Source organism: Urocampus carinirostris, chromosome 1, assembly GCF_059441175.1.
Source record: "Urocampus carinirostris isolate Australia breed hairy pipefish chromosome 1, RoL_Ucar_1.0, whole genome shotgun sequence".
NCBI lineage: Eukaryota > Metazoa > Chordata > Actinopteri > Syngnathiformes > Syngnathidae > Urocampus > Urocampus carinirostris.
The window spans coordinates 76,132,122-76,160,101 of record NC_142349.1 but is presented as its reverse complement, the minus strand read 5'-3'; the positions used below and the strand labels follow the sequence as shown (position 1 = coordinate 76,160,101).

Genomic DNA, 27,980 nt, shown 5'->3' with positions numbered 1-27,980 from the left:
GAGTAGAAACTCACGTCACTGCCGCCATTTCCTGCTCCTTCGTGGTGTTTCGCTCCAGTCGTGTGCACAATATAACTCCATCTAACTGGATTAAACCCTGCAAAGGTTCAAAAACTGCATTTAACTCCGTAAAAGTTCAAAGATGGCTAAAATGTGCGAGGGATGGAAAGGAAATATGAAAGAGGAGCTTCAGGAAGAGAACGAGCCAGAAGATCGACGGCTAAACCAAGTTAGCATTAGCAAGGAGCTACGATTCGTGTCGAACAGAGCAGGTTGGTCACTTTTATTTCCATAACATTTTTATTTTCCCTAAATTTCAACATATTTTCCGATATGAGAGCAACACTGCTACCTTTTTTTGCGCGGGCGTGCCAAGTGGAAACTCACAAAGTTACGGGGAGAAGTCTCATTTTGCCCTACAAACGTTTTGGGTTTCAACCAGGTCTCACAAAAGCCAATAAGGTTAATATTGTGATCACTAATATGTTTATTGACAAGTAAAGCTTTGGAAGCCAGTTATCTTATATTCAGAAGGCCAAGCTTCAGCGCCGTGGACCGAGCTGAACCCTTTACTGAGTTTTGAACCTTCGTGGTGATAACCTCCACAAGATTATGCTCCCAGACAGGAATCTGGTTCCGCAGCAGATGCGGCCCCATTTCCATACCACAGGAATACTGTTGATGCGAGGGAGTCACAGTTCCACTGCAGGATGGTGAGGTGGAATTGGGGGGGGGAGTTGTGCCTTTTTTCTATCTGGCTCCAGAAATACACATCACCGTAGCTGAGTCGCTGAGCTTTATGTTACGGGTGATGGAGTCACCTAAAACTAGGGTGCGGGAGCCAGTAGACCGAGTTGGAGTGGGACTAGCTAGGGGGCTGAACTTATTATGTGTCTGGATTGGCTCACTGCGGTTAGCAAGGCGTTTGGGGCTAATCCTAACCGGACTAGCAGTTTCATTACAACCCACGCCATCACTGGTGTCCGTGGCATCTAACATTTTCCTTTTAAACTGCTCTAGCTGACGTACACGTCCTTCTAGAAGGGTTAACTGCCTACAGAAGCGGGAGCAACCTTTACAACAATACTTACTTGTGAGCAGTCGGAAGCCGAGCAGCGTCTTAGTGTCTTAGAGAGGTCGCTCCTTCACCGGCGATCAGCAGCAATTGCTCGTGGCTCTTACCTTACGCCAATCGTCCGAGATACTTACCTGAAACTTTTCAGCTTTTCAAGATGAAAAATCTCAGTCCAGAATTTTGATATAGCAGGAATCTGACATGTCTCACTCTTACCCTTTACTGCATGGGCGCCCCCTGGCGTTCGCTAAAATAAATGCACAAATTGGCCGCATCGTTGCATAAGTTGCAAAGTTGAAAGCTTGGAGGGAAAAAGGGTAGCGGCTTTTCGTCCGAATTTTATGGTATGTAACATTTTGCTTTGTCTATCACCGACAGAAGAATTGGAATCAGTCCTTCAAAGCTGAGCACTTTGTGTTCCTAAATGTCAATATTCAGTTGAGACCAATGATATTTATGTTTTTGTTATACACAATTAATTGAGGTTCTGTGTCGTTTCTGTCTCCATTAGAAGTATTACATAAATGCAGTCTATATATTTATACATTTTGCCATTTATGTGTTTCGGTATTATCTCGTATATTTGGGATGATACGAAACCTATGCATGTCTTGTGTCCCACAGATGTCAGTGAAGAAGTCCTTTCTCCTGCCTGGCAGGAACCAGAGTTTTTTATCATTAAAATGGAGGAGGAGGAGGATGTGGAGCCTGTTTGTGTTAAAGAGGAGGGACTTTTCACAGAGTTGCCGGTGACTGAGACCATTTTAACTCCTGGGAGTCAGGTAAAACATGAAGAGAACTGGCAGGAGCCTCTAAGCAGCAGCTCCCGTCAACACGTGAAAACTGATGATAAGGACACGTTCGACACTAATGGCGACAAACGGTCAGAAGGTGATAAAACATGTTCTCAGTGTGGGAAAACATTTCAATTCAAGTCTCTTTTGAAGGTGCATATGAGAACCCACACAGGGGAGAAGCCTTTTTCCTGCTCAGTTTGCGGTCAAAAATTCAGCCTGAAAGCATCCTTAAAATCACACACAAAAACCCACACTGGTGAGAAGCCTTTTTCCTGCTCGTTTTGTGATGAATCATTCAGGCATAAGTTAAGCTTAAAAAAACACACAAGAACCCACACTGGTGAGAAACCCTTCTCCTGCTCAGTTTGCGGTCAAAAATTCAGCCACAAAGTAAACTTAAAAATACACACAAGAACCCACACTGGTGAGAAGCCTTTCTCATGCTCGATTTGTGGTCAAAAATTCAGCCAAAAAGGAAGTTTGAAATGCCACGTTAGAACCCACACTGGTGAGAAACCTTTCTCCTGCTCGTTTTGTGATGAATCATTCAGGCATAAGTTAAGCTTAAAAAGACACACAATAATCCATACTGATGAGAAGCCTTTTTCTTGTTCAATCTGTGGTCTAAAATTCAACCAGAAATCAAACCTAAACTCACACACAAGAACCCACACTGGTGAGAAGCCCTTCTCCTGCTCAGTTTGCGGTAAAAAATTCAGCCACAAAGTAAGCTTAAAAATACACATACGAACCCACACTGGCGAGAAGCCCTTCTCTTGCTCATTTTGCGGCGAATCATTCAGTCGGAAAAAATACTTAAAAATACACTCAAGAACCCACATCTGCTTCTGACTACCCCTTTTCGAACATGTTATGTGACATTATTTTGTTGTCGACTCATTGTTTTTGTCCTGTTTTTTATTTTTATGTTCGAAATAAAGTTTTCATTCATTCATTCAAAAACCTTTCTCCTGCTCGCTTTGTGGTAAATCGTTCAGCCAGAAAGAACTCTTAAAAAAACACAACAATCCACACTGGTGAGAAACCCTTCACCTGCTTGTTTTGTGGTAAATCATTCAGCTGGAAAGATCACTTTAAATCACACACAAGAACCCACACTGGTGAGAAGCCTTTTTCCTGCTCAGTTTGCGGTCAAATATTCAGCCTGAAGGCGTCCTTAAAAAAGCACAGAAGAACCCACACTGGTGAGAAGCCCTTCTCCTGCTCCTTTTGTGCTAAATCATTCAGTCAAAGAGTAGACCTAAAAAGACACACAAGAACCCACACTGGTGAGAACCCTTTTTCCTGCTCAGCTTGCGGTCTTCGCTTCCCAAGTCAAGCCGAAGGTCAAGATCACACGTGTGCCGGAGAAAATGGCATCGGTCACTCTGCTTGATATATCATTTCTTGCATTTGCATTTAGAACTCTACCCCTGAATGCACAGATTTTTGTACTCTTCATGTCATATCAATTCAAAAATATATCTCTACATACACACACATTTTATTTGTGTATATGTATATATATATAAATATATATATATATATATATATATAGATATATATGTGTGTTTGTGTGTGTGTATTTATCAATTGTAATTTGGTCGATATTTTCGATTTTTAAAGAAAAGAGCATTTTCTATGCTAGATTTTGTTCTAGTGACAAGCAAATCATGAATTTACAACTGTAACAAAATAATAACTATAGATCCCAAAATAAAAACAGATTTGCAATTGAAAAAAATGCTTTCTATTGTCTTTATACAGGCGCACCAATATTGGCGGGCTTCTCCTTTCAGAGTAACAAAGCGATTTAGAGAGCAACTGGCTCAGCAAGGTCTCCCCTTTGATTAAAATACAAGAGTCACGAATGTTTCCTATGAGTTGTAGTTCCTGGTCATCCGTTTCTCAGTCTAATCCAAGACGTGACAACAATCCATGTAATGAATTCTGTTAATCACCACTTCTTCGGGCTCTGTTGACTTTCCTTAGAGTCCAATTCAATTGATGAATTTCCTTTTAATTTTGATTTTAAGAGCTTAAAGATACTAGAAGTTGTGTGCCTGCCCACCCCAGCTAATAAATAGATTTATTATCATTAAAAGTTGCTTCTGATTGGCTGGCGCTTTCAAAACCTAAACTGTGATGATCTTGGTTGTCCACACTATCACTCAAATAACACACTACACCAAAAAAAAAACTGGCAGTGTCATGTGATTACACAATCACACTTTGTCACATCACAATATCGATTAGATTTCATTTATTCATGCAGCCCCAATTTGTGTGTGTGTGTGTGTGTGTGTGTGTGTGTGTGTGTGTGTGTGTGTGTGTGTAATATACATATATATAATTTTGTAGCAGCTTTTTCGCCGTAGATGAATCTAAAAAATGTTGACTATTTTGAATCTACTTCACAATTGTGTCTCATGTTTTGTTGATTCCTAGAACAGGTTTTCTGTTTTTTAGCTATAAGTTTGAAGCCTGAAATGTGGCAAAACGACAAAACGTTGTATGGGGCCCAAAACCTTCGCTGGACACTACTTTTAAATATTCTGTAACTGTAACTACTACAATATCCATTTATTGTTTTTAACTCTTGATTTCTCTTCAGAAGTACTTTCTGAATATCTTTTATTCATACCTATCGTAAATTCCGGACAAATAAGCGAACCTCATTATAAGCTGCACCCACCTCATTTCAAAGGGATAACCACTTTTGTACTTGCACAAGCCGCACCTGTATTTAAGTCGCATGCACTCACATTGAAAAAATGTAATACGAACACAAGCTTAATTCAAATCCGACTTCAATTCCCCCGATTGAAACAAAAATTCCATCATTGAAGTACACGGTCCAAAAATATCAGTCGGCATCATGAATGGAAAATGATACCGGTTGTTAAGGTTTAATGCAGACCTGCAGAGTCCGGGTACCCGTTGAAAGTAATCAAAGGAAAAAAGTGTATATTTTCAAAGGTAAAGATGGGAAAAATATATTTCCGTTATTGACCGCTGCGTCCACAAACATGTCTCACCTTTACTCCACTTCCCATCAGCCCGTGTTTGCTCCGTCCCTTCTTTCTTATTCGGCTGTGCAAATCAGAATAAGTGTCTCAAATAAATACATTAGATAAAAATACAGTTGCAAATCCATATTATACATGGTTACACATATTTACAAAGAAAGACGGTACACCGAGAGTTTTCAAAGCTTTAATTATAATATTATAACTTTCATCCCAAACCGTGCCTGTGAAGGGTAGCAAAACGCTACTATAAACACGCTCGCAGCACAGTAAACGGGTCTGTTAAAAAAACATACCGTACTTGTAAAAGTCACGGTATCCATCCTCATCTTCCTACTTAGAACTGAAACCATCAAAGTCGTCTTCCTAAGTAACGGAAAGAAACGTAGTCACATGGACGTCGTCCCACGCTCCCTTATTCCAAAACTCTCTAGTTAAGACGTGTAGTCTTGCTCACAATGGCGCGAAGACCGCGACTTGGCGGCAGGTCATCAAAGTACCTGCGAGCAGGGTGAATGTGATCCTCTATACTTTTTAGTGTCCGTTTTGTAGTTTGATCGATGTAGATACTTTGCAGGGACGGCCAGTACCTAATATTTCCTCTGCTGTCCTCACTACCGATTCCATCTTTGACAATTCTTTCTGATTGACGCAACCAAACCAAACTGTGATTGACCTAGTTAAAATGGATTCAATGATAGCGCGATAAAAATGGACTGGATTGGAATGGATTGACGGACTCTGAATGATTTGAGTTGACGAAGGAAGTAGAGCCTTTGTCTGGCTGACTTTAGTATATCAATAGCAGTGACAGTCCATGTGAGGTCAGCTGACAGGTAAGTACCTAAAAGCTCAAGCAAGTCTGTCTGACAGGTAAGACTTAAACCACGAGAGTACAGTTCCTGAAATACCAATGCGTTCTAGACGAACCAATAATATGTTTTGGTCGACAGTATCAAAAGCAGCGCTGAGATCCAGCAGCAGTAACATTGATGAGGCACCGGAATCTATTGCTAAGAGGAGATCATTGGTTACTTTAGCCAGGGCTGTCTCAGTCGAGTGATTTGCCCTAAATGCTGACTGGACAGTTTCAAAGAGGTTATTTTCTGACATGAAGTCATTTAGCTGCTGTGCAACGACCAAGTTCTCTTGAGTGTAATAAATCCAGGGGAGTAAAATATTTACAAATACAGAATAGTAAAAAATGTTTTCTCTATGCCGTAGTGCAACCCAACGTGTGATTCGCATTCATCTTTTTCGGCCAATTGCGGGCTTTGTTTTGCCGCTTTAGCCTATGCGAGCCTGTAAATGATGAAAAGAATCCGCCCCCTTTACCTCCGAATAAATTTAGCCAATAGTGACTGATTCAAATGATGATTGACATATTGGTTAGCCAATGAAACGCCGGTAAATAAATCCCAGCATACACCGCGGACTCCTTCACCAAGTCGGCGGCTGCTTGCTTTAGTTGCAGACTTTGCGATTTAATATTGATCCATACATAAAGTGCACTGTATTATAATAATAATAATAATAATGCATTTTATTTAAAAGCGCCTTTCAGGCCACCCAAGGACACTGTGCAAACAATGAAAGAGAAAAAATACAATTTAAAAAAAGTTGTAAACGAAATAATAAATAAAAACAAGACATAAAATCATAAAAACATAAGAAATGGAGAAGCTATGTGTTGTAGGCAGTCCTGAACAGGTGAGTTTTTAGACGGGACTTAAAAGTGGAGAGAGGTGTGCAGTTTTGGAGGTCTGGAGGTAGATTGTTCCAAAGCTTGGGAGCAGCGCGACTGAAGGCTCTGGCTCCCATGGTGCTCAGATGGGCAGGGGGCACTGATAGTCGGAGGGAGGACGAGGATCTGAGGGAGCGAGTGGGGACGTGCACCTGGAGAAGGTCGGACAGGTAAGGAGGAGCCAGGTTGTGAATGGCCATATATGTATATAAGATGAGTTTGTAGCTGATGCGATGCTGAACAGGAAGCCAGTGTAGCTGTTGGAGAACGGGGGTGATGTGCTGCTGGGAAGATGTTTTTGTGATGATGCGAGCAGAGGCGTTTTGAACCAGCTGAATTTTATGGAGGGACTTTTGAGGAAGGCCGAAGAGGAGAGCATTGCAGTAGTCAAGGCGGGATGTTACAAGACTGTGGACGAGAATAGCAGTAGTGCGGGGGGTGAGGGAGGGGCGGAGTCTGGTAATATTGCGGAGGTGGAAATAAGCAGTGCGGGTGATGGTGTTAATATGTGAGTGGAAGGTAAGCATGCTATCCAGGATGACACCCAGACTCTTGACCTGGGGGGAGGGGGACACTAAGCAGCTGTCGATGTTGAGAGAGAAGTTGTTTACTTTGGATAAAGTGGATTTGGTGCCAAGAAGGAGGAATTCAGTTTTATTGGCATTTAATTTAAGAAAGTTTGTTGTGAACCATGTTTTGAGTTCGGAAAGGCAAGAGGTGAGGGAGGGAGGTGGGAGTATGGAGTTTGGTTTGCAGGAGATGTAGAGTTGGGTGTCATCAGCAAAGCAATGAAAGTGGATATTAAATTTGCGGAGGATATGACCAAGAGGCAAGAGGTAGACGATGAAGAGAAGAGGACCTAAGACAGATCCCTGGGGTACACCTGTGGTGACTAGGGAGGGCTTTGAGGTGAAGGATTTCAGCTGGACAAACTGAGTGCGACCAGTGAGATAGGAATGGAACCAACTGAGGGGAGTATGGGTGAGACCAATGGAGGAGAGTCTATTGAGGAGAATAGGGTGAGAGATTGTGTCGAAGGCGGCGCTCAAGTCTAGGAGGATGAGGATGGAGACTAAACAGGAATCGGATGCTATGAGGAGATCATTTACAATACGGATTAGGGCAGTCTCTGTGCTGTGGCGGGGGCGGAACCCAGACTGAAAGGGCTCATAGAGAGAGTGGAGGGACAGGTGCGAGTGGAGTTGAGCAGCAACAGTTTTTTCAAGGATTTTTGAAATAAATGGAAGGTTGGAGATGGGGTGGAGGTTGTCAAAGTTATTGGGGTCAGCACCATGCTTTTTCAGCGTAGGGGTGACAGCAGCGGTTTTGAAAAGTGATGGGACAATACCAGAAGAGAGTGAGGAGTGAATAATGGCAGATATGTGAGGAAGGAGGGAAGGGAGGCAGGATTTAACAAGGGATGAAGGGAGGGGATCGAGCTGGCAAGTGGTGGGCTTGGATTTGAGTATGAGGTTTGATAATTCAGCAGTCGTGGGTGGAGCAAAACTGGAGAAGAAGTGACAAGGAGAGGGAAGTTCAGATGGGGAGGGAGCAGACAGGTTTTGATGGAGTTGGTGATGAATCTTAAGGATTTTGTGATTGAAGTACTCCATTATGGAGTTGCAGGTTGCTGTGGAGTACAGGTGGAGGGGGAGAGAATTTGGTGGCTGGAGGATTTTGTTCATGACAGAGAAGAGAGTTCTTGAATTTCCTTCGTTGGAAAGGATGAGGCCGGAGTAGTAGCTGGATTTGGTTTGTGCAATTTGGTCCTTGTATTTAGCAGTATGGGTAGTGTACATGTCCTTATGGATGGTGAGGCCGGTTTTCTTATAAAGTCGCTCAAGTTGGCGGTTCTTTGATTTCATTGACCGAAGAGCGGGTGTAAACCAGGGGGCAGATGTGGAGAATGAGGCATTCCTGGTTTTCAGGGGGGCAAGAGAATTTAGAATATTTGTGAGGCAGGTATTGTAGTGAGTGGTGAGCTCATCCGGGCTTGAAAGAGCTTCTGGGAGTGGGGAACGGTCAATAATGGAGCAGAGGGTGTCAATGTTGATATTTTTGGGTTTGATATTCTTGCTCGTAGGGGTGCTCTGAGAGATGTTTAAATGTTGCAAAATCTTTTGGTATCCTGTTCCCGCTTTGGACATTGGATCATTCAGAAGTCATCAGGGAACTTCTTGTGTTTGTTGGTTAAACTGAGAGAACCGAGGGACGGTATTTTCGAAACGCTTACTTTTCACTTGTTTTTGTTGTAAATATAACACAAAATGGGGAACTCATTTGGTTCCACTCCACGATTTGGTCCCACATTCAGACGCTGTACATTGAAATATTATTTTATCGTATCTAATATACATTTCAAGTGAAGTGATGGTCAATCGCGTATGATGCGGCAGGGGTAAACCAGTGAAAGCTGTCGGGCCCTGCTGTTGAACAGAGGAGTGTTTTGTGTCACATGGCCGGTTTCTTGTGTCCCGTTTCATCTGGAGGGACGAAAGCATGACCTAATTGGGTGCAGAGGTGCCTAACTTGTTTGGCTGTTTGGGCAATTAGGTTGGCCATGGTCCAAAACACTTTGTGTGGGTTTTTTTTTTTTTTTTTGTGTGGGGGGGGGGGGGGGGGGGGGGGGGGGGGCTCCTTATTTCCCTTTAATTTTCTTTGTTATTGTATGTGTTTGTCTTGCTGTCAGTCACCCCTCTTGAGGGATATGACCAAGGTAGATAGATAGTTAGATAGACTAGTGATCCCAAGAGCCAAAAAGAAATCAGACAGTGTTTTCCATTGGGGGCCTTGGTGCTGTGGAACGCTCTTTCCCCCTGAAGTGCGATCTGCAACGTCAGTGGAAATATTTAATTCTCGGCTTAAAACACACTTTTTGTTCATTTGGACTTGTTGACTCTGTATTGTTGTTTGGCTGTTTTATGCCTGTTTTGTTTGGAATGATGAAATGTTCCATAAAAAGTAGAAATAAAACGCACAAAACTTGAAAATATAGCAGCCATAAACATTGGGTTTTGATGTATTTCTTGGAGCACTATATGGAGTAAATATTGTTTGGAACAAGACATTTTCTAATAACTGATGAGGAAATTTCAAGCAATCGTTGAGAGCGCCGTCTAGTGGACGCATTTCAGAAAACTTTTCCCTTCTCACTTTGATTTGCGACCTGAATAGTAATGGGAATTTCTTCTCTTTTTAGAGAAGCGGCTTTTTCGGCTCCGCTCACTAAAACGGGCCCCGGCGGACTCTCCGGATTAAATAAATCCATGGAATAATGCATCTGAAACATCTTTTGTTTGAATTCAATGATTTTGATAATCTTTATGGTACTATGTTAACAACGACTGTATTGTTTCAATTGAAGTGAATTTATCTATCTATCTACCTTGGTCATGTCCCTCAAAGAGGGGTGACCGACAGCAAGACAAACACATACAATAACAAAAAAAATAAAAGGGGAAGAAAAATAAAAACACACAAATTTTTTTGGGACCATGGCCATCCCAAAAAAACAAACAAGGTCGGCACCTCAGGACCTAAATCGGTCCTGCTTTCGTCCCTCCGGATGAAACGGGATACCAGAAAGCGGCCATGTCACTTGGGTCAGGGTGACACAACAGCAGGGCCCGACAGCTTTCGCTGGTTTACCCCTGCCGCATCATACGGGTGCCCAGCCCATCCTTAATAACGCGTCCACAATCCCACTATCCTTTCACCACACCTCTCCACTCCTTTCTATCACCAACAAGAGCTCTAGCTTCCATTATATTTAGACCTCTTTCCTGAATTTATGCCTGGTTTAAACTTTTACATGGATGATACGAAGAAAAACACACAGAGAAGACGACACTCGTATTGACCTAACAAGCGAGAGAGAAAGAGAGAGAGAGAGAAAGAGAGAGAGAGAGAGAGAGAGAGAGAGAGAGAGAGAGAGACAGAGAGAGAGAGAGAGAGAAAGAGAGAGAAAGAAAGAAAGAAAGAAAGAAAGAAAGAAAGAAAGAAAGAAAGAAAGAAAGAAAGAAAGAAAGAAAGAAAGAAAGAAAGAAAGAAAGAAAGAAAGAAAGAAAGAGAAAGAAAGAAAGAAAGAAAGAAAGAAAGAGGGCATTTCGAAGGGAGCCGGCATATTAACTCCTTTTGTTCTTCAATAACACGGCAGAGTATCTTACAGATCTGATCTGCCGCTATGTCCCGGTCCGAAGCCTGCGATCTGAGAGTGCCGGTCTTCTGGTGATCCCGAGAGCAAAGAAGTCTTCTGCTGGTTCGAGAGCGTTCTCCATCCGGGCACCGGTGCTGTGGAATGCTCTTCCCCCTGAGATCCGATCTGCAACCTCAGTGGAAATGTTTAAATCTAAACTTAAAACTCACCTCTACTCTATTGCATACGAATAACCTACTCCTCTTGTCGGTTGACAATAGTCTGTGTAATATAGTGTAACAATCTGTGAAGCCCTTTGAGACTCTTCGTGATTTAGGGCTATACAAAAATAAATGACTTGACTTGACTTGATATGGTGTGATGCTAGGGGGCGACAGAGCACCGAAGAGATGGATGCCAACTAAAGAAGAAGAGAAGAACTGCACGTCACTTCCGCCATTGTCTAAGCCTTCGTGATGTTTTGTTCCAGTCGAGTGCATAATCTAACTCCATCTAACTGGATTAAACCCCGCAAAGGTTCAAAAACAAGTTCAAAGGTGGTTAAAATGTGCGAGAGATGGAAAGGAAATTTGAAAGAGGAGCTTCAGGAAGTTCAAATTGACAACGAGGGAGAAGATGGACGGCTAAACCAAGTTAGCATTAGCAAGGAGCTTCGAGTTGTGTTGAACAGAGCAGGTTGGTCACTTTTATTTCCATAACCTTTTTATTTTCCTAAATTTCAACATATTTTCCGATATGAGAGCAACACTGCTACCTTTTCCGCGGTCATGCCAAGTGGAAACTCACAAAGTTACGGGGTGAAGTCTCATTTAGCCCTACAAACTTTTTGCGTTTCAACCAGGTCTCACAAAGGCCATTAAGGTTAATATTGTGAACATTAATATGGTTAATGACAAGTAAAGCCCTAGATGGTAGGGCGCCCGCTCCGAGACTGGGAGGTCGCTGGTTCAAGCCTCGGCCGAGTCATATCTAAGACTTAAACCTTGGTACCCGATGCCTCCCTGCTTGGCGTTCAGCATTAGGGGTTGGAATTGGGGGGTTGGGTCACCTAATGACTCCCAACACCTCAGTTGGGTTGAGCGAGGGGGCTGGGAATCCCCTCCTCTGAATCAATCTCCTAAAAAGAGTCAGAAATGACTCTAGCCATCTCCCACTAGGGCTATATGTATATGGTATATAAAATGCTAAGCTTTATGTTACGTGTGATGGAGTCACCTAAAACTAGGGTGCGGGAGCCAGTAGACCGGTGGAGTGGGACGAGCTAGGGGGCTGAACTTACAAAAGTCAATTCCATTGAAGTTGGGAAAAAGTTTAAAATGTCAGTAAAATTAGAATAGAATGACTTGCAAACCTTTTCTAACCCATATTTAAATGAATACACCACAAAGACAAGATTATCCATGTTCAAACTCATAAACTTTATTTCCATAAGCAAATAATGATAAACTTAGAATTTTATAATTGCAACAAGTGCCAAAGTAGTTGGGAAAGGGGCTTCTTCACCATTGTGTTACATCACCTTTCCTTTTAATAACACTCAATAAACGTTTAGGAAGTGAGGAGACTAGTTGTTGAATCGTTGATAGTGGAATCCTTTCCCATTCTTGCTTTATGTACAGCTTCAGCTGTTCAACAGTCCGGGGTCTCCTTTGTCTTATTCTGCGCTTTATAATGCGCCACACATTTTCAATGGGAGACAGGTCAGGACTGCAGGCAGGCCAGTCAAGCACCCGCACCCTCTTACTACGAAGCCACGCTGTCGTGAGACGTGCAGTGTGTGGCTTGGCATTATCCTGCTGGAAGAAGCAAGGGCGCCCATGGTAAAGATTCTGTTTGGATGGCAACATACTTTGTTCCAAAACCTGAATGTACTTTTCTGCATTAATGGTGCCTTCACAGATGTGCAGGTTACCCATTCCTTGGCCACTCATGCACCCCCATACCATCACAGATGCTGGCTTTTGCACTGCGTGCATAACAGTCTGGGTGGTTCTGTTCTTCTTTGGACCGGAGGACACGACGTCCACAATTTCCAAACACAATTTGGAAAACTGACTCATCAGACCACAGAACACTTTTCCACTTTGTATCAGTCCATTTTAGATGGGCTCGGGCCCAGAGAACCCTGCGGCGTTTCTGGATGTTGTTGATGAATGGCTTACGCTTTGCAACATAAAGTTTTAACCCACACTTACGGATATAGCGTCGAACTGTATTGACTGACAGTGGTTTTCCAAAGTGTTCCTGAGCCCATGTGGTGATGTCCTTTACACATTGATGTCGGTTCTTAATGCAGTACCGCTTGAGGGCTCGGAGGTCACGGGCATTCAATAATGGTTTACGGCCATGCCGTTTACGCACAGTGATTTCTCCAGATTCCCTGAACCTTTTCACAATATTATGGACTGTAGATGATGATATCCCTAAATTCCTTGCAATTGTACTTTGAGGAATGTTGTTTTTAAACTGTTCAACAATTTGCTCACGCAGTTGTTCACAAAGAGGTGAACCTCGCCCCATCCTTGCATGTGAATGACTTAGCTTGTTCGGGTCTCCCTTTTTTATACCCAGTAACAACTCTCACCTGTTGCTAATTCATCTGTTCACCTGCAAATAGTTGGTTGATTTCCATTCATCCACTTTCTGAGTAGTTATTGACACCTGTCCCAACTATTTTGGCACGTGTTGCTGTCATCAAATTACAGAGTTGATGATTTTCTCCCAAAACAATAAAGTTTATGAGTGAAGACAATAAATATGTTGTCTTTGCTGTGCATTCATTTAAATATGGGTTGAAAAGAATTTGCAATTTACTTGGATCAATTTTTATTTGCAATTAACACACTTTCCTCCTTGATCTGCTACCTTATCGTGGTGGAGGAGTTTGTGTGTCCCAATGATCCTAGGAGCTATGTTGTCGGGGGCTTTAAGCCCCTGGTAGGGTCACCCATGGCAAACAGGTCCTAGGTGAGTGGCCAGACAAAACGCAGATCAGAAGACCCCTAATGATGAGAGAAAACTTTGGTCCTCGATTTCCCTCGCCCGGACGCGGGTTACCGGGGCCCCCTTCTGGAGCCAGGCCTGGAGGTGGGGTCCGCTGGCGAGCGCCTGGTGGCCGGACCCTTACCCACGGGGGCCGGCCGGGCACAGCCCGAAGGGACGACGTGGGACCCTCTTCCCATGGGCTCACCACCTGTAGGAGGGGCCAAAGGGGTCGGGTGCGCAGAGAGCTGGGTAGCAGCCAAGGGAGGGGTCCTTGGCGCGACGATCCCCGGCTACAGAAACTGGCTTTTGGGACATGGAACGTTACCTCTCTGGCAGGGAAGGAGCCCGAGTTGGTGCGTGAGGTTGAGAAATTCCGACTAGATATAGTCGGACTCACCTCTACGCACGGCTTGGGCTCTGGTACCAGTCCTCTCGAGAGGGGTTGGACTCTCTTCCACTCTGGAGTTGCCCGTGGTGAGAGGCGCAGAGCCGGTGTGGGCATATTAATTGCTCCACGGCTCGGCGCCTGTACGTTGGGGTTCACCCCGGTAGACGAGAGGGTAGCCTCCCTCCGCCTTCGGGTGGGGGGACGGGTCCTGACTGTTGTTTGTGCTTATGCACCAAATAGCAGTTCGGAGTACCCAACCTTCTTGGGGTCCTTAGAGGGTGTGCTTGAGAGCGCGCCCCCTGGGGACTCCCTCGTACTGCTGGGAGACTTCAACGCTCACGTGGGCAATGACAGTGAGACCTGGAAGGGCGTGATTGGGAAGAACGGCCCCCCTGACCTGAACCCGAGTGGTGTTTCGTTATTGGACTTCTGTGCTCGTCATGGTCTGTCCATAATGAACACCATTTTCAGACATAAGGGTGTCCATATGTGCACTTGGCACCAGGACACCCTAGGCCGTAGTTCGATGATCGACTTTGTCATCGTTTCGTCGGACCTGCGGCCGCATGTTCTGGACACTCGGGTGAAGAGAGGGGCGGAGCTGTCAACTGATCACCACCTGGTGGTGAGTTGGCTTCGATGGTGGGGGAAGATGCCGGCCCGACCCGGCAGACCCAAGCGTGTTGTGAGGGTCTGTTGGGAACGGCTGGCAGAATCTCCTGTCAGAAGAAGTTTCAATTCACACCTCCGGCAGAACTTCGCCCATGTCCCGAGGGAGGCGGGGGACATTGAGTCCGAGTGGACCATGTTCCGCGCCTCCATTGTCGAGGCGGCTGATCGGAGCTGTGGCCGCAAGGTAGTCGGTGCCTGCCGCGGTGGCAACCCTCAGACCCGTTGGTGGTCACCGGCGGTGAGGGATGCCGTCAAGCTGAAGAAGGAGTCTTATCGGGCCTTCCTGGCCTGTGGGACTCTGGAAGCAGCTGGCAGGTATCGGCTGGCCAAGCGGAATGCGGCTTTGGCGGTTGCCGAGGCAAAAACTCGGGCATGGGAGGAGTTTGGCGAGGCCATGGAAGCCGACTTCCGAACGGCTTCGAGGAAATTCTGGTCCACCATCCGACGTCTTAGGGGGAGGAAGCGGTGTGCCATCGACACTGTGTATAGTGCCGATGGGGCGCTGCTGACCTCGACCCGGGACGTTGTGAATCGGTGGGCGGAGTACTTCGAAGACCTCCTCAATTCCACCGGCACGTCTTCCTCTGGGGAAGCAGAGCCTGAGGACTCTGGGTTGGGCTCTCGTATCACTGGGGTTGAACTCACCGAGGTTGTCAAAAAACTCCTCGGTGGCAGGGCCCCGGGGGTCGATGAGATCCGCCCAGACTTCATTAAGGCTCTGGATGTTGTGGGCGTGTCATGGTTGACGCGCCTCTGCAACATCGCGTGGACATCGGGGACAGTGCCTCTGGACTGGCAGACTGGGGTGGTGGTTCCCGTCTTTAAGAAGGGGGACCGGAGAGTGTGTTCCAACTACAGGGGAATCACACTTCTCAGCCTCCCTGGTAAGGTCTATTCAGGGGTACTGGAGAGGAGGGTCCGCCAGGAAGTCGAATCTCGGATTCAGGAGGAACAGTGTGGTTTTCGTCCTGGCCGTGGAACACTGGACCAGCTCTATACACTCTTCAGGGTCTTTGAGGGTGCATGGGAATTTGCCTGTCCGGTCTACATGTGTTTTGTGGACTTGGAGAAGGCATTCGACCGTGTTCCTCGGGAGGCCCTGTGGGGGGTGCTTCGGGAGTATGGGGTACCGCACAGTCTTATCCGGGCTGTGCGGTCCCTGTATGCCCGGTGCCAGAGTCTGGTCCGCATTGCCGGCAATAAGTCGGATTCGTTCCCGGTGAGGGTTGGGCTCCGCCAGGGCTGCCCTTTGTCACCGATTCTGTTCATAACTTTTATGGACAGAATTTCTAGGCGCAGCCTTGGCGGGGATGGAGTCCGGTTTGGGGGCCTCAGCATTGCGTCACTGCTTTTTGCAGATGACGTGGTGCTGTTGGCTTCCTCAGCCCGTGATCTTCAGCTCTCGCTGGAGCGATTCGCAACCGAGTGTGAAGCGGCCGGGATGGGGATCAGCACCTCCAAGTCCGAGGCCATGGTTCTCAGTCGGAAAAGGGTGGTATGCTCCCTCCGTGTCGGGGAGGAGGTCTTGCCCCAAGTGGAGGAGTTCAAGTATCTTGGGGTCTTGTTCACGAGTGAGGGTAGGATGGAACGGGAGATCGACAGACGGGTCGGTGCAGCGTCTGCCGTCATTCGGACCCTGTACCGGTCTGTCGTGGTGAAGAGGGAGCTGAGCCGAAAGGCAAAGCTCTCGATCTACCAGTCCATCTACGTTCCTACCCTCACCTATGGTCATGAACTTTGGGTCATGACCGAAAGAACTCGATCCCGGATACAAGCGGCCGAAATGAGTTTCCTCCGCAGGGTGGCTGGGTTCTCCCTTAGAGATAGGGTGAGAAGCTCAGTCATCCGGGAGGGACTCGGAGTAGAGCCACTGCTCCTCCGCGTTGAGAGGAGCCAGTTGAGGTGGCTCGGGCATCTAATAAGGATGCCTCCTGGACGCCTCCCTCGGGAGGTGTTCCGGGCATGTCCCACCGGCAGGAGGCCCCGGGGGCGGCCCAGGACACGTTGGAGAGACTATGTCTCTCGGCTGGCTTGGGAACGCCTCGGGGTCCCGTCGGATGAGCTGGAGGAAGTGGCTGGGGATAGGGACGTCTGGGCTTCCCTTTTAACGCTGCTGCCCCCGCGACCCGACCTCGGATAAGCGGAAGACAATGGATGGATGGATGGACACTTTCCCAACTTCATTGGAATTGAGTTTTGTATTATGTGTCTGGATTGGCTCACTGCGGTTAGCAAGCCGTTTAGGGCTAATCCTAACCGGACTAGCAGTTTCATTACAACCCACGCTAGCACTGGTGTCCGCGGCACCCAACATTTTCCTTTTAAACTGCTCTCGCTCACGTACACGTCCTTCTAGAAGGGTTAACTGCCTACAGAAGCCGGAGCAACCTTTACAACAATACTTACTTAGTTGTGAGCAGTCGGAGGCCGAGCAGCGTCTTAGTGTCTTAGAGAGGTCGCGCCTTCACCGGCGATCAGCAGCAATTGCTTGTGGCACTTACCTTACGCCAATGCCAATATTCAGGAGAGACCAATGATATTTTCGTTTTTGTTATACACATTTTAATTGAGGTTCTGTGTCGTTTCTGTCTCCATTGGTTAGAATTATTACATAAATGCAGTCTATTTTATATATTTATACATTTTGCCATTTTTGTGTTTCGGCATTATGTCGTATATTTGGGATGATGCGAAATCTATGTATGTCTTGTGTCCCACAGATGTCAGTGAAGAATTCCTGTCTCCAGACTTTCCTGAAATTAAAAAAGAAGAGGAGGATGTGAAGCCTGTTTGTGTTAAAAAGGAGGGACTTTTCACAGAGTTGCCGGTGACTGAGACCATTTTAACTCCTGGGTGTCAGGTAAAACATGAAGAGAACTGGCAGGAGCCTCCAAGCAGCAGCTCCTATCAACACGTGAAAATTGATGATGAGGACACGTCTGACTCTGCAGACACTGATGGCGACAAACAGTCAGAAGCTGATAACAAGTGTTCTCAGTGTGGGGAAACGTTTCAGTTTGAATATAGTTTGAAGTTGCATATGAGAATCCACACAGGGGAGAAGCCTTTTTCCTGTGCAATCTGTGGTCTAAAATTCAGCCATAAATCAAAACTAAACATTCACACAAAAACCCACACTGGTGAGAAACCTTTTGCCTGCAAGGTTTGCGGTAAGAAATTCAGCTGCAAAAAAAACGTAAAAACACACACAAGAACCCACACTGGTGAGAAACCTTTTGCCTGCAAGGTTTGCGGTAAGAAATTCAGCTGCAAAAAAAACGTAAAAACACACACAAGAACCCACACTGGTGAGAAGCCTTTCTCCTGCTCATTTTGTGGTGAATCATTCAGCCGAAAGGCACACTTAAAAGTACACACAAGAACCCACACTGGTGAGAAGCCTTTTTCCTGCTCAGTTTGTGGTCAAAAATTCAGCATTCAAGGAAACTTGAAAAAACACTCAACAATCCACACAGGGGAGAAGCCTTTCTCCTGCTCAATTTGCGGTCAATCATTTAGCTTAAAGGACAGCTTACATAGGCACACAAGAATCCACACTGGTGAGAAGCCTTTTGCCTGTTCAATCTGTGGTCAGAAATTCAGGCTCCAAGGGACCTTAAAAATCCACACGGGAGTCCACACTGCAGAAAAGCCTTTTTCCTGCTCAATTTGTGGTCAGAAATTCAGCCAGAAATCAAATCTAAACAAGCACACAAGAATCCATACTGATGAGAAACCCTTTTCCTGCTCAATTTGTGGTCAGAAATTCACCCAGAAATCAAACCTAAATAATCACACAAGAACCCACACTGGTGAAAAACCTTTTGCCTGCAAGATTTGCGGTAAGAAATTCAGCTGCAAAGAAAACGTAAAAACACACACAAGAACCCACACTGGTGAGAAGCCTTTCTCCTGCTCATTTTGTGGTGAATCATTCAGCCGAAAGGCACACTTAAAAGTACACACAAGAACCCACACTGGTGAGAAGCCTTTTTCCTGCTCAGTTTGTGGTCAAAAATTCAGCATTCAAGGAAACTTGAAAAAACACTCAACAATCCACACAGGGGAGAAGCCTTTCTCCTGCTCAATTTGCGGTCAATCATTTAGCTTAAAGGACAGCTTACATAGGCACACAAGAATCCACACTGGTGAGAAGCCTTTTGCCTGTTCAATCTGTGGTCTAAAATTCAGACGGAAATCAAACCTAGACTCACATACAAGAACCCACACTGATGAAAAACCCTTTTCCTGATTAATTTGTGGTCAAAAATTCACTGAGAAAGTAAATTTGAAAAAACACGCTACAACCCACACTGGTGAGAAGTCTTTTCCCTGCTCAGTGTGCGGTCAAAGATTCAGCCAAAAACAAAGCTAAAAAATACACACAAGAACCCACACGGGTGAGAAGCCTTTTTCTTGCTCAGCTTGCAGTCTTAGAGATTCAAGTCAGGCCAAAGCTCAGGATCACACGTGTGCCTGAGAAAATGGCATCACTCTGCTTGATATATCATTTCTTGCAATAACATTTAAATCTACCACTGAATGTACGGATTTTTTGTGTACTCTTCATGTTATATCTATTCAAAAACATATCTTTCCATACACACACATTTTATGTATGTACATATATATATAAAGTGTGTGTGTGTGTGTGTGTGTGTATTTTGGAAAAAAATGTTCGATTTATCAATTTCAATTGGGATGTAATTTTCGATTTTTTTTTACAGGAAAAAAAGCGCATTTTCTATGCTAGTTCTTGTGCTAGTGACAAGCAAATCATGAGTTTACGACTGTAACAAAATAATAACTGAAGATCTCCAAATAAAAACAGATTTGCAGTTGAAAAAAATGCTCTCAATTGTTTTACACAGGTGTACCAATATTGGAGGGCATGAATGTTTCCTATGAGTTATAGTTCCTGGTCATCCGTTTCTCAGTCAAATCCAAGACTGACATGTAATGAAATTTGCTAATCACCACTTCTTCGGGCTCTGTTGACTTTCCTGACAGTCCCATTTAATTGATTAATTTCAGTTTAATTTTAAGAGCTTTTAAAATATTAGCAGTTGTGTGCCTGCCTACCCCGGCTAATAGGCTGGTGTTAGCTGTGAGTCTATCAAAATTGTGCATAAATTGCTTGAAAACTTTCCCATCCCTCTATGGTCACTTGCCACCTGCCATACCACCCTGAGAACACTCAAGCTTGGAAACTAAGCAGTGTCGGGCCTGGTTCGTTCTGGGGTGGGAGACCCCTTGGGAATACCAGATGCTATAAATCGGTCATTTGGCGCACGCTCTGCTTCGACAGCACCGACTGTATCCCCCTGGTACAGTCGGTGAAAATGAATTTCTCCGATGGGACCAAATAAATTGATTTATTATCATTAAAAGTTGCTTCTGATTGGCTGGCGCTGTTAAAACTTGAACTGTGACTGAGTCTCAAAGGGCTGCACAGATCAGACTATTGCAAAGTACAGACTATTATGACGCCATCCCCTGATCTAAAACCTACATGAGGGCAAATAATACACAGTTATTGTCAACATAAAATAGAGGTTATTCATATGTTATAGAATAGAAGTGCGTTTTAAGCCTAGATTTAAACATTTTCACTGAAGTTGCAGATCGAATCTCTGGGGGAAGAGCATTCCACAGGACCGGGGCCCGAATCCAGAACACTCTCGAACCTGCGGATCTCTTCTTGGCTCTTGGGATCACTAGTCGTCTGTCATTTTTGTATAGTATGCTTAATCGTATTTGCTCAAGTGTATATCCAACTATATTGTATGGCCCTTTTTGGCTTCTCCAGTTTTCCTGTTTCTTTGTTTAAAAGTCTTGGTACTGTCCCAGGGGTGAGGGTCAGAGGGAGTTTCTTTTCCTGTTTCTTTGTGTTTCTTTGTCTCATTACTATTCCACCCTTGTGACTTCAATAAAACACAGGGCAGTGGGGGAAGGGGCGCGGCCAGCGAGACGAATGGAACCTTCTCCAACTGTAGTTGTCTAGAAAACTGCAAAAGTCTTTGCCTGAATTTCCTTCTAAAATTAGTCAATATTTTTTAGCTCTCCCACACGTAAGTGATCACTTTAGACACGACATTTTTGGTGCCGAAACCCGGGAAATCTCATTCGGGCGGACGACCGCCGCAGACAAAGGACGCCAAAGAAAGCTGACGTCAGCGCTTCCCTTTAAAGAAGCGGGCCTCCGAATTCTTGCTTCGGCCGGCCACCCGGAGACGATTTCCCAACGGACAGGGCGAAAGAAGAGGCATCAGGTATTTGTACTTAAAATGGTTTCACACCACCATTTTTAACATTAAAATGGATGAATAAAACAAGTATACGAGTCAGACGTTAAAGAAGGATAAAAAGAGGTGAGTGGGATCAGTGCGCGCAAGAGTCAAGGGACTCGATGGATTTCCACAGTCTCGTAAAGAGAATGGATCACGTTATCCAAGGATTCATTTGAAAGAAAAAAAAGGATTAGGCCATGACTCCTTTAGAAACGAGTTTCTCGAGGCGGATAACGCGGTAGTGTAAATTACCGTATTTTCCGCACTATAAGGCGTACCTAAAAGCCTTTAATTTTTTCAAAAGCTGACCATGCGCCTTATAATACAGTGCGCCTTATATACGGATCAATATTAAGTCGCAAAGTCTTGCAACTAAAGCAAGCAGCCGCCGACTCGATTTTCCCCCGAAGGCGAAGTCGTCCGCGGTGTATGCTGGGAATTATATACCGGCGTTTCATTTCCTAACCAACGTGTCAATCATCATTTGAATCAGTCACTATGGGTTTAAGTTATGCGGAGGTAAAGGGGGCGGATCCTTTTCATCATTTACAGGCTTGCATAGGCTAAAGGGGCGAAACCAAGCCTGCAATTGGCCGGAAAAGATGAATGCGAATCACACGTTGGTTGGGTTGCACTACGGCATAGAGAAAACCTTTTTTACTGTTCTGTATCTGTAAATATTTGATTCTCCTGGATTTACTACACTCACGGTTGCAAAAAGACCATGGCTGCGTATCATTATTGAACGTGAGAACTTAGGTGAGCTATGCGGCTTTATATTTTCCCAGTATCTTGTTTTAGAACGATCTTGATGTTTCTGTGATGAGTCTATTTTGAAACTCAATTCAATTCAAAGTGTTTATTGTCATGTGCACAGTAAAGAACCCCGTTTCCCTGCGCAGTAAAATTCTTACTTTTCTGTCCACACAGTTGCCAGCAAAAAATAAAATGGAAACTAAGAAATGTTTGTTTGGTGACATCGTACGGACACCGCCTCCGCACGTGTCTGAGACACACATTTGCTTCGTTGCAAGCTTTGGGAATGTTAAGGGGGTAATAAGTTTGACTGAACTATCTGACTGTTTTCTCCACGTTCCCATTGTAGCGCCTTATCATCCGGTGCGCCTTATGTATGGAAGATTTAGGACCAAAAACGATTTTTTGGGGGGGGGTGCGCCCTATAACCCGGTGCGCCTCATAGTGCGGAAAATACGGTAAAAATTCTCACGGTACGTATAAAACGGGACTCTGCTCTTCGGAGTAGAAATTGAAAGACAACGGATTCCCTCACAGGGGATGTTGTACAACATACGGAACGCGGGCCCCAAGTGGTCCCAAAGATATTTTTGCTCCGAATTTTTTCAGTTTTTTTTGTTGAAAATCGATAAATGAAGGACTGAAAAGTTTAGGAAGAAAATGATTGAGTGATTTTAGATACGTTAATTCAAGATAAAGGCAGATTAATACCGAAAAGGATCAAATATTCCCGTTTTTTAGTTCAAAATTTGTAAATGAAGGACTAGGAAAACTGAGAAAAATCGGAGTGAATTGGAATATATTACTTTGAGATAACGGCAAGTTTTATGTAAAAATATTGAAACCCGTGAAATACTTTCTTTTCAAAGAAAAATATGGAAGAAAGTTGTCTCTCATCTCATTAGCCGCACTGCTTATCCTCAGTAGGGTCGCGGGGGTGCTGGAGCCCATCCCAGCAATCATCGGGCAGTGGGCAGGGGACACCCTGAACTGGTTGCCAGCCAATCGCAGGGCACACAGGGACAGACAACTCGCTAGCTCATTGACACCTGGGAACAATTTGGACCGGCCAATCAACCTGAAATGCATGTCTTTGGAATGTGGGAGGAAACCGGAGTGCCCGGAAGAAACCCACGCAAGCACGGGGAGAACATACAAACTCTGCAAAGGAAGTCCGGTCGCTGGATTTGAACCCACGCAGGAGGTTCCCAAGACCTTAGAACCGTGCATGCCTGGAAATACAAATGAGTAAGACAATTAGCTGCAGATGATTTTACGTCATTTTCACATTAAACTGGTGGGCTCAAGGAGTTGATTGAATTGGTTTGAAAGAAAAATGCAATTCAATTTGAGAATGAGAGACAATGAGTACACAAGGAAGAAAGAGAGAAAGAGTAAACTGAAGGAGAAAGGTAATTAAATATTTAAAAAAATGATAATTTGTTGAAAATAAAGTGAGAATGACCTTAATGCCATTGATTGGGACAAATAGCTTGAATTGTGTCAAATTTAGATGAATAAAATGGAGGGCGAGTTTGAGAGAGAATCTAAGGATTGGGATTTATGTCGTTAATTTGGCCATCAAATGAGTGACATTGAAATTGGAAAACAAATGGAAAACCAAATGGAGAACATTTATCAACTCGTGGTTCGAACCGTGGACAAAACAGTATGACTTTAATGGGAAACTCACAGAGCAATCGGTTAGTAAGTTGAAGGACAAAATAGAGTTAGAGGAATGCATCACTCCAATATTGAGTTAATAACAATCACAGATGATGACCACACGCAGTCAGACTAAGAAGAGAGCGGGAGAGCATTTTGAAGGGAACCGGCTCATTAACTCCTTTCGTTCGCCAACAACACAGCAGAGGGGAATTGTGAGATGGTATGATGCTAGGGGGCGATAGAGCACCACAGAGCTCGATGCTAACCAAAGAAGAAGAGTAGAAACTCACGTCACTGCCCCCATTTCCTGTTCCTTCGTGGTGTTTCGCTCCAGTCGTGTGCACAAACTAACTGGATTAAAAACTGCATTTAACTCCGTAAAAGTTCAAAGGTGGCTAAAATGTGCGAGAGATGGAAAGGAAATTTGAAAAAGGAGCTAAAAGAAGAGAACAAGCGAGAAGATCGACGGCTAAACCCAATTAGCATTAGCAAGGAGCTACGAGTTGTGTTGAACAGAGCAGGTTGGTCACTTTCATTCCATAACATTTTTATTTTCCTAAATTTCAACATATTTTCCGATATAAGAGCATCGCTGCTACATTTTTTGCGCGGTCGTGCCAAGTGGAAACTCACAAAGTTACGGGGAGAAGTCACATTTAGCCCGACAAACTCATTTGGTTTCAACCAGGTCTCACGAAGGCCATCGAGGTTAATATTGTGATCACTAATATTGTTATCGACATGTAAAGGTTTGGAAGCTAGTGATCTTATATTCAGAAGGCCAAGCTTCAGCGCTGTAGACCGAGCTGAACCCTTTACCGAGTTTTGAACCTTAGTGGTGATAACCTCCACGAGATTATGCTCCCAGATCATGATCTTGTGCCGAGGCAGATGTGGCCCCAATTCCATACCACAGGAAAACTGTTGATGCGAGGGAGTCACAGTTCCACTGCAGGATGGTGAGGTGGGATTGGGGGGGAAGTTGCGCCTTTCTTTCTATCTGGCCCCAGAAATACACATCACTATAGCTGAGTCGCTGAGCTTTATGTTACCTGTGATGGAGTCACCTAAAACTAGGGTGCGGGAGCCAGTAGACCAAGTTGGAGTGGGACTAGCTAGGGGGCTGAACTTATTATGTGTCTGGATTCACTCACCGCGGTTAGCAAGCCGTTTAGGGCTAATCCTAACCGGACTAGTAGTTTCTCTACAACCCACGCTAGCACTGGTGTCCGCGGCATCTAACATTTTCCTTTTAAACTGCTCTAGCTCACGTACACGTCCTTCTAGAAGGGTTAACTGCCTACAGAAGTGGGAGCAACCTTTACAACAATATTTACTTGTGAGCAGTCGGAAGCCGAGCAGCGTCTTAGTGTCTTAGCATTTGGGGGAGAGGTCGCTCCTCCACTGGCGATCAGCAGCAATTGCTTGTGGCACTTACCTTACGCCAATCGTCCGAGATACTTACCTGAAACTTTTCAATTTTTCAAGTTGAAAAATCTCAGTCCAGAATTTTGATATAGCAGGAATCTGACGTGTGTCACTCTTACACTTTACTGCATGGGCGCCCCCTGGCGTTCGCTAAAAAAAATGCACAAATTGGCCGCATCATTGCATAAGTTGCAAAGTTTAAAGCTTTGGGGGGGAAAGTAGCGTCTTATAGTCCGAAATGTACGGTATGTAACATTGTAAATTGTCTATCACAGAAAGAAGAATTGGAATCAGTCCTTCAAAGCTGAGCACTTTGTGTTCCTAAATGCCAATATTCAGGAGAGACCAATCATATTTACCCTTTTGTTATAGACATTTTAATTGAGGTTCTGTGTCGTTTCTGTCTCCATTAGAAGTATTACATAAATGCAGTCTATATATTTATACATTTTGCCATTTATATGTTTCGGTATTATCTCGTATATTTGGGATGATACGAAACCTATGCATGTCTTGTGTCCCACAGATGTCAGTGAAGAAGTCCTTTCTCCTGCCTGGCAGGAACCAGAGTTTCTTATCATTAAAAAGGAGGAGGAGGAGGATGTGGAGTCTGATTGTGTTAAAGAGGAGGGACTTTTCGCAGAGTTGCCGGTGACTGAGACCATTTTAACTGCTGGGAGTCAGGTAAAACATGAAGAGAACTGGGAGGAGCCTTCAAGCATCAACTCCCGTCAACACGTGAAAACTGATGATGAGGACACGTCCGACACTAATGGCGCCGAACAGTCAGAAGGTGATAAAACATGTTCTCAGTGTGGGAAAACATTTCAATGCAAGTCTGTTTTGAAGATGCATATGAGAACCCACACAGGGGAGAAGCCTTTTTCCTGCTCAGTCTGCGGTCAAAGATTCAGCCTTAAAGAAAACTTAAAAAGACACACAAGAACCCACACTGGTGAGAAGCCTTTTTCCTGCTCAGTCTGCGGTCAAAGATTCAGCCTTAAAGAAAACTTAAAAAGACACACAAGAACCCACACTGGTGAGAAGCCTTTTTCCTGCTCAGTTTGTGGTAAAAAATTCAGCGATAAATCAAGCCTAAATAATCACACGAGAACCCACACTGGCGAGAAACCCTTTGCCTGCTCAGTTTGCGGTCAAAAATTCAGCCACAAATTACACTTAAAAATACACACAAGAACCCACACTGGTGAGAAGCCTTTCTCATGCTCGATTTGTGATGAATCATTCAGGCATAAGTTAAGCTTAAAAAGACACACAATAATCCATACTGATGAGAAGCCTTTTTCTTGTTCAATCTGTGGTCTAAAATTCAACCAGAAATCAAACCTAAACTCACACACAAGAACCCACACTGGTGAGAAGCCCTTCTCCTGCTCAGTTTGCGGTAAAAATTTCAGCCACAAAGTAAGCTTAAAAATACACATAAGAATCCACACTGGCGAGAAGCCCTTCTTTTGCTCATTTTGCGGCGAATCATTCAGCCGGAAAAAATACTTAAAAATACACACAAGAACCCACATCTGCTTCTGACTACCCCTTTTCGAACATGTTATGTGACATTATTTTGTTGTCGACTCATTGTTTCTGTCCTGTTTTTTATTTTTATGTTCGAAATAAAGTTTTCATTCATTCATTCAAAAACCTTTCTCCTGCTCGCTTTGTGGTAAATCGTTCAGCTGGAAAGAACTCTTTAAAAAAACACAACAATCCACACTGGCGAGAAAACATTCACCTGCTTGTTTTGTGGTAAATCATTCAGCTGGAAAGATCACTTTAAATCACACACAAGAACACACACTGGTGAGAAGCCTTTTCCCTGCTCAGCTTGCGGTCTTAGCTTCCCAAGTCAAGCCAAAGGTCAAGATCACACGTGTGCCGGAGAAAATGGCATCGGTCACTCTTCTTGATATATTATCTCTTGCATTTGCATTTAGAACTCTAACCCTGAATGCACAGATTTTTGTACTCTTCATGTCATATCAATTCAAAAATATATCTCTACATACACACACATTTTATTTGTGTATATATATATATATATATATATATATATATATGTGTGTTTGTGTGTGTGTATTTATCAATTGTAATTTGGTCGATATTTTCGATTTTTAAAGAAAAGAGCATTTTCTATGCTAGATTTTGTTCTAGTGACAAGCAAATCATGAATTTACAACTGTAACAAAATAATAACTATAGATCCCAAAATAAAAACAGATTTGCAATTGAAAAAAATGCTTTCTATTGTCTTTATACAGGCGCACCAATATTGGCGGGCTTCTCCTTTCAGAGTAACAAAGCGATTTAGAGAGCAACTGGCTCAGCAAGGTCTCCCCTTTGATTAAAATACAAGAGTCACGAATGTTTCCTATGAGTTGTAGTTCCTGGTCATCCGTTTCTCAGTCTAATCCAAGACGTGACAACAATCCATGTAATGAATTCTGTTAATCACCACTTCTTCGGGCTCTGTTGACTTTCCTTAGAGTCCAATTCAATTGATGAATTTCCTTTTAATTTTGATTTTAAGAGCTTAAAGATACTAGAAGTTGTGTGCCTGCCCACCCCAGCTAATAAATAGATTTATTATCATTAAAAGTTGCTTCTGATTGGCTGGCGCTTTCAAAACCTAAACTGTGATGATCTTGGTTGTCCACACTATCACTCAAATAACACACTACACCAAAAAAAAAACTGGCAGTGTCATGTGATTACACAATCACACTTTGTCACATCACAATATCGATTAGATTTCATTTATTCATGCAGCCCCAATTTGTGTGTGTGTGTGTGTGTGTGTGTGTGTGTGTGTGTGTGTGTGTGTGTAAATACATATATATAATTTTGTAGCAGCTTTTTCGCCGTAGATGAATCTAAAAAATGTTGACTATTTTGAATCTACTTCACAATTGTGTCTCACGTTTTGTTGATTCCTAGAACAGGTTTTCTGTTTTTTAGCTATAAGTTTGAAGCC

General features: G+C 44.1%; 2 protein-coding genes and 2 pseudogenes across 4 annotated transcripts in view; all 4 read left to right on the top strand.

Annotated features, from left to right (window-relative positions):
* Positions 1-27,980, top strand: part of LOC148376990 (uncharacterized) — a 205,695-nt pseudogene that overhangs the window by 8,717 nt on the left and 168,998 nt on the right. The window lies entirely within an intron of this gene.
* The window catches only part of LOC148377001 (uncharacterized), an 88,154-nt pseudogene that overhangs the window by 40,694 nt on the left and 19,480 nt on the right, over positions 1-27,980 (top strand). The gene's annotated exons all lie outside the window — the stretch shown is intronic.
* On the top strand, positions 37-25,524 carry LOC148377004 (uncharacterized). The gene is made up of 6 exons (XM_088355178.1): positions 37-272; positions 1,700-1,966; positions 2,023-2,128; positions 3,037-3,077; positions 17,567-17,816; positions 25,515-25,524. Exons 1-6 carry the CDS (start codon positions 143-145, stop codon positions 25,522-25,524), a joined length of 804 nt encoding a protein of 267 aa, XP_088211304.1. The 5' UTR covers positions 37-142.
* Positions 25,518-26,993, top strand: LOC148377003 (uncharacterized). Its single transcript, XM_088352326.1, has 2 exons — positions 25,518-25,781; positions 25,838-26,993. The coding sequence occupies exons 1-2, from the start codon at positions 25,737-25,739 to the stop codon at positions 26,537-26,539; spliced, it is 747 nt and encodes a 248-aa protein (XP_088208452.1). The 5' UTR covers positions 25,518-25,736; the 3' UTR covers positions 26,540-26,993.